We start from the raw sequence: 14,626 nt of genomic DNA, 5'->3' as shown, positions 1-14,626 counted from the left end.
TTTGCAAGACCACTGGAATAATACTGACCAGAGTGAAGAAAATCATTTAAAATTTTAAAAATCTATATAATACTTAAAATGTATTACTATTATATATGTATTTATATTATTGATTATACCTTGGTAAAAAAAATTCATGAATTTTAAGAAAAGAAATTGAAATTTGGCTTAAAAACTCTCAATTGTTATAAAGAAACCTCAAATCAAGTACTATCCATTATATCAACAATCTGGGAGAAAAGGATTCACTGTTGGGTGGTGAGAGTCCTAAAAATCAATATATAGAGGAGATGCCAAGCTCTTCCATTTGAGAGTCCCCAAGGCAAAGCATTAGCACCGTTAGGGCCCCTCAAAATAAGTTTGGAAGTTACTGTCTTTAAACAAGTTACTGTCTTTAGATACAAAAACATAATATTTCATTTTCAAAAATGGAAAATTAAAAAATTTTTTATACAAAAGTAGCAAATATGAACTCATTCAGAAATCTCATAACTTCTGAAAATTTACATAAAATACATTATCAGCCTAAAGATGCCCCAATATGATGATTTATTCAACCTAACTGTTGATTATGATTCTGAAGCACTTTCATTGGAACTCACCATTAATGCAATGTATTTCTTTGGTTTCATTAATAATTTGTGGAACTGCAGCTAAAAAAAGAAATGTAAATTAAAAAGTGAAACTATTAATCAAAATAAAAAGAATACATATTCAGGTATCTGAAACTCAGGATAATTTAATAAAACACATATTTTATTATTTAATTTTTATTACATCAGAAAGCACTTCTAAGTTAAACTGAAAGCTACAGTAAAACAAAAGAAGCTATTTGGTTCAAATTGCAGAAAAATGATTATTTCAAATAAGAAAATATTAAGGGAGAAAAATGAATGGTCTAAATGCCATCTATTGCTTGAAGTTGATCTATCAGAATTCCTCTAGTTCTATGATCTTACGGCTATAATTTCTCAAATCATTAGAATTACATAAATTCCATCCAGTTGGTTCCACTGATATTTACTTTGTTTCTAAATTCAACCAAACATTTATCTAAAAAACTCCTTAATAAATACCAATGGGACAAATGAGTGAATAAAAACAGTGTTTAAAGAAATCATTTAGAGAAGAAAAAAATGGTGGGAGAGAGAAAGACAATCAGAACAGCAGTTTAACATCAGTTCTTCCCTGACCTTATTGATTCATTTTATTATCAAACTTTAGCATGCCTCAGAATCATCTGAAGGGCTTGTTAAAATAAAGAATACTGGGCCTTACACCCAGAGATTCTGATTCAGTAGATCTGAATTTTCCAAGCTTTCCAGATGATGCTGATGTTGTTGGTTTAGGGGCCACACACCCAGAACCACTACATTGGATTAAATCTTGATTTGTAGTAGGAAAACTTCGATTTTTTTTAAAAAGTGTAGACACATGTACTTCTTTTCATTTTTTCTTCTGAAAATTAGAAACATTTCCTTTTCATGTGACATAAAGCTCAGATGTTCTTTAGAAGGGAAAAAACTGAAAATTGACATAAGCTTAAAGAGAGAAAATCAAAATCGCCATTAATTTTCCTTAAGGTCCATATTGCTTGTAGCCAATTGTTTCATTTAATAATATATCTTAAACATCTTTCATGTATAACTATTTCCCCACAATATTAGAATGGCTTTATAGTAATTTATTGGATGACTATAGCTTAATCCAATCCACTATTATTGCAATAATGGTAGCTGCTATTTTTTTCATTTATTAGTAATTTATGTAATTAAATTTTTGTGTACATTCTTAATTATTTCCTTAAAATGAATATCTAGAAGTGAAATTTCTGGTATGTAAGAATAACTTTTAAAGCTTTTCTTACATGTTGTTAAATGGCCCCTTAAGAAAGATTGTTCTAATTTATACACCCACCAGCAACATGAGAATACTCATTTTCCTACACTCTTACCAACTCTATTAACTTTAAGAGGAAAAATCTTTCCAAATTTGAGGGAAAACAGCATTTTCCAGTTTAATTTTCATTTTTGATTGCTAATAAAGCTAAACATTTTTTATGTTTTTGGCCACACAATACTTGTTTTTCATGTAGAAAGAAGTGGGACTACATCCTTTACCTTTTTTATTTTCAATTGCATTAACTGGTACTTGTGGTTTTTTCATGTTCTCATCCTCTGCGAAAGAATTCCTGTGAATGCAATATCAAACAACTCTGGATCAATGCACTGAACAAAATTCATGGAAATTACATCTAACACACTATCTTTTTTCCTGTGTGTGAGCACAGTTATTTTGATGAACACAAAGGAAAACTTTCTGGATTTCATTCCTCAAAACTGGCAATCTTGTCTCAAGTGAGGTGGATGGAAATCTCGTCATCTCTAATCAGCAGAAGCACATTTGAAGAAAACCAGGGCAAAAAGTCACTCTTTGGTCCAAAAGGGAACAATCTCTGATAGCCTAGGTCCAACAGAAGTGATTCAGAAACACACATTCCTATTGGAATCTGTTTGGCTAAAATTACAAAGTCTTGAAGCAAGAAGCCTTGGAAACTCTGAGACACAGACTGAGAAGAACATCCATATAATCTAAGAAATTGAAGCGTACCATGCAGAAAGTGACCTGTCCTGCCAAGGAGTCTATCCTTAAACTCTGATGAACAGGAATGAATTTTAAGGGTTAGTTACATCTTGGTGTGTTTGCCTCATTTTTCTGTTGTATAACTAAATGCTCAGCCAGATTGGCCTTTAAATCCTCAAATTTGGGACCAAAGTAATCTAAGTTGCAGACAGAAAAATTGCTGGTCCTGATTATAGAGAATACTGGACAGGATGTGACTTGACTTTACTGTGCTGGGTTGTGAGGCTCCATTTCTACTCCAGAGAAACAGAGATAACAATACTGGCCTTACTTCACAGGGATGCTATGAAGATTCAATCAAACGCTCTGTGTTAAATTACATTTTATAAAGATTTATTGTTCCAGATATTGTACTCTACTAGTAGAGATGAATAAGGCATTTTCAATTCCCTTAAAATATAAACAAACATCAGATAGGAAATTAAGAAGCATCAAGGAACTAAAACTATAGTTAATGTTGGAAGGTGTGATAATTTTATTGCAGTTTTATTTTTAAAGTCTTTTTTTCCCTTTAGTATATGCAATGATGTAATCAGGGGTGAAAAATTATGATGTCTAGGACTTTAAAATACTTTCCTCCTCTGAGGAATGAAGAAATAGATAAAGCAAGCATGGGGTGAGATACGTTTACTTGAAGTTTGAGTGCCAGGCCAAAGTAAAAAAAAAAAAAATCTCTGATTTCATATGAAGTAAACACTCTAAGCAAAGCTCATAAAAGATACAACCCTGAAATGCATGTAAACTGAATTTTAGAAATGTTACTACCTTAATGGAACGGGATGCTTTGTATGTTAACTCATCCCGCAAGTGATTTCTTGTGTAATTTTGTGAATAACTTATTTGTTTTGAAAATGTGTATTTTCATGGAAAGCATGTGATTAGAGCAAATTACACTTGCTACTTTATTTCCAGTAAAGTGAAAATCAGCAGAGAGTACACACACACTGATTTTAGTGTTTTCATTCTGTTCAGATTTCCACTAAGTCTGTTGGGACCTCTGGATTCCGAGACTCAGGGCACAGACGTAAATGTCACTTTTTCTAAATGTTGCTTTTTTGACTTTATTTCTCCTCACCTTGTTGCTATAAGCAGATGATCTTTATTTAAAAGGGTGGAGGAAGGCATTAAACCCCACAGATAGTACAGGTATGTAAAATTGGCTTTTTTGGTATGAAAAACTGGAGATGACCATTGTGAAGATAAGGGCAATTATGAATGACTACACGTGATCTTCAACTCAAGTAGCTGCGTGGCTTGAGCGAATAACCCATCTTCTCAGCACCTCAGCTTCCTCATCTGGAAAATGTGTATCATATGCATCCTCCTTGTAATACAGCATGAATGATAATTAAATATATATACACTCACTGGTAAACTTGAAGATAATTAGAATTGAGTATTCTTTCTTAAAATGTACTAGAAACAATTTATGTAATTGCTTCTTGATAAAGACTTCAAGTTTACTTATCTTAGTGTTAACTTAGATAAAGCTTTCATACTTATCTTGATTTTCCTATAAATGAAAGAAAAATATATACCCCATTTGTCGATGCTAAAGTGACTTTTGGATGGTATAGCAACAGGAAACCGAAAGTATATTAATATTTACTACCTATCTGCTCTGCAGCACACCACATACTATGCAATACATGATGGAGGTTATCTTATGCAATCTTGAAACAATACTTGGTAGGTGGTATAATCCATATTTTACAGGTATGGAAACTGAGACTCAGAGGAAAATATTACCTGCTGTAATTAATAAACTCTAGAGTTGGGATTTTTGAATCCAAGTCTGTGTGATTCAAAAAGGTCCTGACTTTTTCTAACTATATTTAACACTGATCTTTAGTAAATTTCATTGTTGGAAGGAATCAGTTAGGGTTAGAATTAGGCTTAAATTCAATATTCTGAATTTAAGTCAATTGCTTAACCTTATAACAAATGTGGACCTTGAGACAAATTTCGGGAATAAACTTTCCAAAGCTTGCATATCTCAAGGGAACTTACCCAAAGTTAAAAACCATACTTAAATAGACTCCTTGGTAAATCAAGTCTGCTCTTCCCTCATCGACAACGGCAAAAGAGACAGTCTTGGATTGAGTGAGTGCAAAGAACAAAGGGACAGTAGGCTGTATTATTTAAAACTTAATTTTCAAACAAACAAACAAAACCTTCTATCAATCCTATTATTTCGGAGTATTGAGGGAATAAGGCCAACTGCATAAAGATGTGGCAATTAAAGTGAGTTCTGGTCCTGGGAGATGTCCTGTGAATTCTTTGAATATGTGATTATTTGTATTTTTGAACTATTAAAACAAAGTTTCTTATAGGACTGTTTTCACTGTCTCCTGAGGCAGAAGGAAATGAAGGACAAGTCAGTAGAATTGAGGCCGTTCGTGAGGGTAACTTCAGAGACACTGATGATCATGCACGGCCATCTAGTCTTTCATTCCCTTAGGAGGTTAGGTTTACTTGTTTTCCTGGCAATAGACAAGTCAAATACTCACTTAATCCTATCATATAAAAGGGAAGCAGACTTAGCTGGCACCATAGGCACTGCCCCTTCCCCTGGCAACTGGGGGTGTTACTATGTTCACTGGCCCAGCAACCCTCTTATTCACTCATTACTACCCCTCATTAGAATGGAAGTGGACAGAGGAGGCCAAGGACCTTTTCTCCTGGCCGAATGCTTCTCTCTGAGATTCCATCTTCTAAAAAAAAGTTCTAATCTTGTGGTAGAGACAGACATATTTATAAATTTGGATAGGTTTTGCCTAGAATAAAGTCATGCCTCAAAAACTCCAAATGAATGCTCATACCGTCTCGGGCTCCACTCTGACTGATGGTTCATAAAACAAATCTCACCTAATTCTTTCTGTCTGATGCTCCCGTAATTCAAGGATATATATCACAGGATGAAACTAGCTTGAAACTTTTAATTTTAAACATGACTTTTGAATGGAGTCAAGTCCTGATGGTTTGAAAAACTGTTGGATATATTTTTGTTACAGTGTTTGAAGACCACTAGAATCATTATGGTTTCAATGTTTTAAAGAAGCTTATTTTCCAGAGCATGAATTTTTGGACACACTTCTTTTTGTTGCTTTCTTTAATGTAGGCAATGCCTTTTGAAATCAATCTTCAGAGATTTTTGGAGTTGCACAATTCAAATTTGTGGCTCTCTTACCATTCCAGCGGGTGTGGCTGTGCCTTTTTATTCAGGAGCTGAAATTGTTCAAATACATTTAAAAGAGACCAGTATTGGGTCAGGATGGAACCAGGTTTCCCCACAGGATTTGCCATATCATAAAATTCACGCATCAAAGATTGAAACCCAGGAGTAGTAGACGGGAAGAGCTGAGAAGGAATATTCGAAAGCAGAATATCAGAATAAGTTATGGAAAATAAAATGTAGTATTACTAGGAAAGGCCTTATATTTATTTATTCAGATATTTTAAAAATCAGATATTTATTTAAAATCCATTACCTGTACCATAATTTAATTTTCTGTGTTGCTGTCAAGGTAAATGCCACTTTTTATAAGGAACTAATTTTGCTGATGTTTATACTTTCAAATGGGGTGAATTTTATTTCTCTTTTCATTGAAAGGAAATGGATAGCTGCTTTCTATAGATACCTGAAAACAGCTGAATAACAGAGTGAGTCAGGTAGCAGGAAAAATGAGGAGAGATCCTCTTGGGTTACAAGTGTCTTACAAATGTCAGGGTGAGAGATATTAATCCTACCAAAAAAAAAACTATGGTTATCCTCTTTCAACTCTGAGAGTCAGGAAATTAGTGTTTGCCCTTCCTCCTACAAAATAATTCTTCTATTCTTCACATTGTGCCAAGAGATGTTCTTTACTTTCACAATACCTTAAATTGAAGATATTGACGGACGAAGGATGAAGCCAGGTCTCTGATTATCTTTGTATAGTATTGACCCAAACTGTCATGAATGTAATACTTACTATATTTAAATTAATTAAAATAACCCATCAATTATGTTATCTTTGGAGTAATAAGCTTACTTTGAACCCTCTAAAATATGGAGCTAAATTATAAAAACAAGTGTCAAACCTTCACTAATTAATTTAGTAAGTTGGTTATAACTCATACAAGTAGCATCTGAATACACAGATTTTTTAAAGTAAAAAATAAATATTTTATTCAAACAGATTAATAATAAATTATTAGTAGACTTTTAAAAATGCTATTTTAAAGAGATATTTTGTATAAACAAATCTTAGGTAGAAAAATATGAATCCAGTGTAATTTACCTATATAAGGGCAGAACTAGAAACAAAGCAAGTACTGAGCATGCACATGTATATGTAATAAATTATTCTTTGATATTGATCAATAACTTAACAGAATCCAGGAAAATACATAGAAAACAAAATAAATGCCATTTATATTTTTTGGCTGAGAATCCAGGAAAATACATAGAAAACAAAATAAATGCCATTTATATTTTTTGGCTGAAACCAGTAAAAGTTATTATAATTATTTACATTTTCTTTCTTTGGATTTTGCTATAGAGTTACAACAAATTAAGATTTAGGTAGTTTTAAAAAATATTATTGTTCTATTGAGTAATATTTACTTTTACACAAATGAAAAAGGGCATAATAAGCAGAAGGAAATTTTGGTTACATGTAAACGTCCCAAAGCTAAAAGCAAACTTTTCTGGAAAAATGTTAGCATTTTCCCTTTAAGAACGATCAAATCCTGCCAGCTATACTAATTCCATATTCTTTCACCTTTAGTAAGTCATGTATTATCTGCAAACTCTTAAAGAATATGCATTCTGCTCATCTTAATATTTATATCTCTGAAAAGAAGAAGCTTACAAAGATTTCTATTCCTTAAAGAAATATCTTCACCTAGTTTTAAGTCAAAATCAAGTCTCTTATGGCTGATCTACTGTAATCTCAGTAATCAAGAGGAATCAAAGGTCACTTTTGTTTTACCAGTTGGAATTGTCCCAAACTCCTGAGTTCCTTTATGAAAGTCATAATTGAGTTAATCTCCTCTAAAGATAGGCATTGATTTAGTTCTTTTTGATAGTTTTCACCCTATAATAGAGGGGAAAAAACACAACTCTTAAGCAATTGCTACAAAGTCAAACCATGTTTAACACAATTCAAGAACCAAATTTTGAACTCTATAAACAGCTGGGCTAATTAATTCTAAATAATACATAATAACTTTAACTTGCCAAAATGATGTCAGAATATAAGAAAACTTCATATTTGAAATAGCTCAGTAATACTTTGGTAGTAAGGTTAGGAAATTGGGCCCAGAAGGACAGAATGAGTGTGACAGTTTGGAAATGCAGGAAAAGTCCTATTTTAGTCTTCAGGGTACAGAAGATCAGAGCAGCAAATTTACACGTGAACCTCACGTATGGGACGTCACTATTTTCGAGTTTCACGGATTCTAGTAAACAGACTCACCCCCCCATTTTCCTCACATTCATTTTTCATTATAATGCATCCCTTAGAGCAAAAGATACATATATTACCATTCCCTCTGGGTCAAATGGTTCTAATGGTTTTAATGGCAACCCACTCACTAAGAAAGGGAAACAGGGAACTCTAGGAAGGAATCAATAAAATCATAGGGAAACAGCAGTCTATAATGTCATCTCTCTCAAAACCATCTCTCTGTAGAGCGTTGCTTGTTGGTGAGACCCTTCACATTCTACTCTTCCAAATTTTCCAATTATGGTTTTAAAACTGAAAGATACATAGAAAACAATACTGTACCTAGTAACCTGTACAGATTTTTTTATGCATCAAGAAAACTTGTACTAACAGATCATAAAAATTAACCAATCTTACTCTGAAGCACTACTCCCTAATCATCAGCATCTATCTAACCAAAGATGTTAACCAGATGTGAGTGCTTTAAAAAAAATTAGTATTATAACTCTAGTCCCTTGATGTTAATCTAGAGCACTCACTGCTATTCTAACTGCCTCTAAAAGGTTCAGGTATTCCTTTTAAAGTATTTTATAATATGTAATATGTATTATTCATTATAACCACAAAATTTCCCTGGGAATTAGGGACTGCTTTACTTCATTTTCAACCCATAATTTCATCATAATCAGTCAGTCACATACTTAAGAGACATAAAAATAATATTGGTCCTTAGGTTGGAAAAATATTAAGAGGTTTATATAATGGATACAAATCAATTTCAAATGAATTATCAAGTTGCTTACCTGCACAGTAAAGAAAATGGCACCTTCCAAAAATGAAATAAATATTTGTCAGTACAAAAATATGCACTTACCTTAAATATACCTGATCTATAAAGTCTCTGAAATATCTCAGAAAATATGGAAAGTGAAGATTCATTAGACAGGAGAAAATTGAAAGTGTCTTTTAAAAGGAATTCTTCTGTGTTTTGGTCCTCAAAATCCATATTATCATCATCTTGAAAATTTAAATGCTCATGCACCTGTGAAAGAGTAAAAGCACAGCAAATATTTTTCATTGACTTACTTTTAATGCAGTGAAATCACTCCTAAGACATGATTCATTTCCTGTTGGATTATAGATCAGAACTGACATCTAGTGGTCCTTTTGGAGGTCAACAGTTTTATAAAATCTAAGTAATGCTCTTTTGAAAATACAATTCTTTATAAGAACATTAACTGCTTTGTAAAATCAGATTAGTTTGTCTTGAAATTCTTTATTGTTGAAGATCTTGTGTTTATGGAAATAATATATAACATTTCTGAACAATAAATTTTAAAAATCATAATATCAACTATTAGATATGTGTGTAAAATAATGAATAAATGACCATTAGAAGATGTAGATTCATAAAATTTCAAAATTTTAGAGATAAATCTTTGAACTATTCAGCCAAATGTCTGAGCCATATATAATGTAATCGTTCTCCTTGTGTAATAGTTTGAAAACCAGTCATTACAGTGTGAAGTCGAACTCTGGTTGCACATAATTTTATTTTGTTTCTCTTCATTTCTTCTCATCCCATAACCCAAGATAGCTTTCTATAGACTAATGCAATCAATTTTAAAATCTTCTTGCCACTAAGGGCTATTTTAGATTAAAACTATGCTGGAGGAGATGATCTGAATGAGTTAATTTAATTTAAGAGGAAGTAAAAGAATCAGAGTGTACAAAAAACACTCTTACATTTCCATATATTTATACAAATATTGAAAGCAAATATTTCAAAAATTCCTATGGCTTTTAAAATTAAAATATAGGCCAATTTTAAACTAAATATCTATATGTAAAGAATAAAAGAGTTACCTTTTTTATAAACCCATATGAATAAGCTAGGTTACCTGCTATTTTCTATTATCTAAATGTCTGTTTTCCTGCATTAACACATACTTAGCTTTATTCCACATTTATTTCATAAACAGCGGTTGAACCACAAAAAAATCCATATTTGTTCAACAGGGATGCAGAGTGGGTATTGTAACTCAAATCAGAGACTCTCCATATGCCAGTTAATTCTCTGAACCACAGTAAATATAAGTCTGTAGTAAGTTTGATGTAAGTTGCACTTATTGATCGGTTACTATGAATGAACACACCACCACACACACACACACACACACACACACACACACACACCCCCTTCAGCCAAAGGGGAAGATCCCATGAGGACTCTGGCATACTCACCTGGAGCACTACAGGGGACCTGACACTGCCATAACCAATATCAAAAGTTAAAAGTTGAAAACATAATCTGCATCTGAAATAAAAACACAAGGTAACAAAAATACATTCTATTTGCTGTATTTACTCTATTATTTGATGCTATATCATTAATAATCACTAAGGTTAAATTTCAAGGTCCATACTAATTACAAAGAGCAGTGGCTTGGATAATCCAAAATTGAATACAAATTATCTTTGGATTTGGAGTCTGTTTCGTTCCTTACAGAAAATACAAATATATCTAAAGTATTCATAATACATTAAACGAAACAATGAAGTGACTCCATAAAAACGTAATATGGAAAAGGAAGCTCTCCTACTCCTCCATGCTAGGCATTCTTATTTGCATATAAAGCCTGATAAAGCTTACATGGAGGCACCTCCTTTTTTGACATACTCGATTTAACATTTCCCTAGAAAAAGGCATTAAATTATACTCAAATAAACTGAGATATGGAGATAAGAGTTAATGAATTTTGTTAATAAAAATCTATAAATAAAAATATACCTAGTCAATGGAAAGCATATATGATAAAAATAACTGAGCTTGAAAGGGGCTACAATTAAAAAGATAATTTAAGTAACTGTGCCTTATTTCTTGTCACCACTATTTAAATACTGGTGAGTCTTTAACATGCTCTGAAGTTTTAGGGTCAACAAATTAGAAAACATAAGTTTAGAAGTTCATATTTTATACTGATATAAAATTTTCCAAGTAGCACCTACTTGTGATAATTAAGATATATTTTCACTAACAATCAATTGTTAGAAGTAGGGGTTTTTTTCTTTATTTTGTTTAACATTGAAATTTGTTTTTACCTATGGAAGACCTTTGGTCCCAGAGTAGATGTTTCACTGAATACTTCAGCTGCTAGCAGGAGTTTGTTAATTGCTTCCTTCATGTTATCAAAAGCCTGAAGAGGTGAACTTGTTCTCAGAAACGTCTCAAAAAATGTTTGCAGCTGTGAACAAAGTAAAGGATTCACATGTTGAAACTACAATCTCAATTTGTCTCTCTATTCCAAAGTGAATTTCCAAAGTGAACAATGTGAAAGATCCCTTCAGGCTATCTCTCCTTGACACACTCAAAAAAAACTCCTTAAAAAGGAAAATTTGATCATCTAAGACATATATACATACATATATATTTTATATATACATATATATGTAAAATATACTGAAAGAGTATATAATATACTTAAGGTATATTATATAATAAATATATATTATTACATGATATATAATGTATATATATTCTATACATTTAAAAATATAAGCCTTCCGATTGAATGTGGGGTGCTGAAATTACATCCTGTAATTTAAGTTACTTTAGAGGTGCTTACTCCATTTTTCTTCTCATTCCATGGCACGTAATCATGGAAACTGAAGTGGAACTCACAGAGCTTGTGATCAGAACTGCCAAGTTTAATTTGTGACTCTTCTACCTAGGTGAACTTGGACTTGCAACTCACTTCTCCGAATTTTTGTGTCCTTTTCTTTAAAATGGGTTACTACCTACCAACAAGAGAGTTGTGAGGCCAAATTACAAGAAAGTCACTGTAAAGTATGAAATTCAAATCTAAGCTTTTTATTATTATCCTTTTCCTGCATATATCAGAACAAAAAGAACTATATCGAAATTGCTTCTTCTTCAGGGTATTTTGCTGTGGGAGCTCTAGCCAACCACAGAAGAATCTAAGAGAATCTCAGTGTCCTCCTAACATGTTAATTTCAGGCTTCATGTGGCTAGAGAGAACGGGGCCGTATTACAAAAAGGGGCAGGATGTTAGGTTTACGTCTTCATAGAAACACTATAGTTGGTATCACAAAGAGCTATTTTTATTTGCTTAAATATGAAAACAATCACAACAACAAAACTATATCTTGAGGATGCTTAACACCAAAGTTCAAGTCAAACTTTTTAAAAAGTATAAAACAGACCTCATATTGATTCATAAACTTTCTCTGGATAAACATACGCTTTCAAAAATGAAGAACAAAAAATATTTTTTGAAAAAACATGCAGCAGGTATTCTATTAATATTTTTGGAAGAACAAACTAAATTTATCTGAGCTGCGTAAGACTGCAAAGTGAAAAACTTTTGTTGCTATAATAATGAAGGACAGCTATTGGCACAAATCACCTGAGGGAGATGGTAAATGTATCTTTAAGATACGCAAGCAAAATTCACCCAAGAGAAACAAATGCTGACTTCATAAACTTTTCCCAGCTGAAAAACAGAAACCTAATGAGATGTACACTTTAAGACCCTATAAACACATCATTAGCATTTGGCAGTTGGGGTGTTTTTCCCTCTCTAAGGACTAAGGAAAATGAATGCAATAACTGTATGATCAAAAGAAAATAAATCAAAGCTAACACTAAAAATATTAACACCCTTGAGTCAAAACAGAGTCACATGTTTTTCCAAATAAAAGTAACTCATCACATTTCACTCACTTCATCATATTATATAGAAAGGGTTATTGATAATATTATTGCATTTTTCCATTTTAATGTTTTCTGAATATCACAGGGTTCAAGGTTAATAATTTAAGAAAGTTGGAAATGTTTGTGTAGCACATAGGATATATAAGATTTATTATCAAATTATATCCTCCATGGTAAAAAATAATTAGCAAATTAATGCTTAGGATTGTATTTATTCTTCTACTGTGGAAATGTGTATTTCTTAATTTTTGACTGTAATTAATTTTTCACCATGTGGAAAGCACTGTGTGCTGGGTTTTGGGGGACAAGGTACATAGCATGGTGGTAACTCTATAGACTTTAGAGGCTGAAAGTCGCAGTTTCGACTTTGGTTCTCCTGTTACTACTAAATTGTGAGACCTTGAGGGATTACTAACAGTAACTTTATAGAGGTATTGCTAGGATTAAATCAGAGAATGTACATAAGGTACACCATCACCCATCACACATCAATATTCAGTACACGTTAGCGCCTTTTATTAATTAAAACAAAAGTCCACAGCCTTCCTTCAATCAAGGAAGAACATTTTAAAAATATATGATAAGCCTTTCAATAGAAATATATTTAAAAGGGAGAAGAAAGAGGCATGGTGGGTAAATAGACCCCATCACTGGTATGTCTCCCAGCAGAAGTGAAAGAGGAGAACTGAAGGACCAAAATAACTGGCTTTCCTCCCATTTCCCTAAAACTCAGCCTGCCAAGAGAAGGACCAACCTCAACCACCAATCATGAAAGCAGGGGGACAAGAAGCTAGACAGCTGCCATTACGAACAGAAATGTGGAGAGAGGAGATAGAAATGGCATTTAAAAGGCACAATTCAAAATAGAGAGACTTCTTCATTTTTGTATTCATTCTGTTACCAATCTTTGTCTCTATATGCATTTCCTTCTATCTCATTGCATGCATTTCCATTTATTTAAGTCCTTCAAGTCAAAGAAAATTCTAGATGAGTCATCTCTTTATTTAGTACAGTGGCAAGCAAATTACATATGCCAGAAATGAAAGTAGAATCATGCAAATGCTTACTATTTTTTTTTAATCATCAACTTTCAATAAGTCGCCCAGAGAGGGCAGAATACTTATATCAATTTTTGAAACTAATCCACTTAGGCTAAGTGGCAGACTTCTTTGACTGTCTGCTCATATTGTAATTTGTTACACTAATTTATTTCCTTGGTCAAATACTTGAGTTCTGTGCATCTCAATGTGCTCGCACGTAGAAAGAGAAATGTGCTTGATGATTTCATGAGACAATGTCAAATCTGAAATTATTTGATAGTAATTCCATTCAAAGCTATCAGAACCCAAAATACACTTTTCACTCAGGAGCTTTCTTAACCCAAGCACAAATATCTGAAAGAACACCTTCACTTTCGTAAGTTAAAATCAGCCGTGAACTCAAATATCACGGAGACTTCTCTGTCTCCAGATCAAGACTTTTAATCAATGTTTTTGAATTACCTAAACATGAGAATATAAGATCCCAAGGAAATCAGTGCCTTGGCAGTAAGGTAAAAATGAATAAAAGAAGATCTTAAAACATTTAACATGACATGAAACTATTTTATGAACTATAAATTTTCCTCCTTCAGTACAAAAATGAAACACAAATTTAGTGCAAAATAAATTATGTAGAAAATGACCTTGTAAGATCACGGCTGTAAAACCAGGCAGTTAAAGCATCACCATTTGTTTGTACTTGTGTAAAATTCAAGCAATAACCCAGTAAGGTATTTGTAATTTCCACATCTAGCCATTGAAATATACGTAGATGG

General features: G+C 32.6%; 1 protein-coding gene across 2 annotated transcripts in view; it reads right to left on the bottom strand.

Moving 5' to 3' along the window:
* Nucleotides 1-14,626, bottom strand: part of CPED1 (cadherin like and PC-esterase domain containing 1) — a 295,598-nt gene that overhangs the window by 157,365 nt on the left and 123,607 nt on the right. For both annotated transcript variants that reach the window (XM_061197986.1, XM_061197987.1), the window contains exons 7-13: nt 11,178-11,320; nt 10,320-10,392; nt 8,950-9,117; nt 7,620-7,724; nt 5,834-6,003; nt 2,121-2,191; nt 603-653 (exon numbers count right to left, since the gene is read on the bottom strand). In XM_061197986.1, the coding sequence (XP_061053969.1) occupies nt 603-653; nt 2,121-2,191; nt 5,834-6,003; nt 7,620-7,724; nt 8,950-9,117; nt 10,320-10,392; nt 11,178-11,320 (781 nt within the window). The remainder of the gene's footprint in view (nt 1-602; nt 654-2,120; nt 2,192-5,833; nt 6,004-7,619; nt 7,725-8,949; nt 9,118-10,319; nt 10,393-11,177; nt 11,321-14,626) is intronic.

The sequence above is a fragment of the Eubalaena glacialis genome, chromosome 8, assembly GCF_028564815.1.
Source record: "Eubalaena glacialis isolate mEubGla1 chromosome 8, mEubGla1.1.hap2.+ XY, whole genome shotgun sequence".
Taxonomy (NCBI): domain Eukaryota; kingdom Metazoa; phylum Chordata; class Mammalia; order Artiodactyla; family Balaenidae; genus Eubalaena; species Eubalaena glacialis.
Note: the sequence above shows the minus strand (reverse complement) of the source record. Positions and strands in the feature narration are given on the sequence as shown.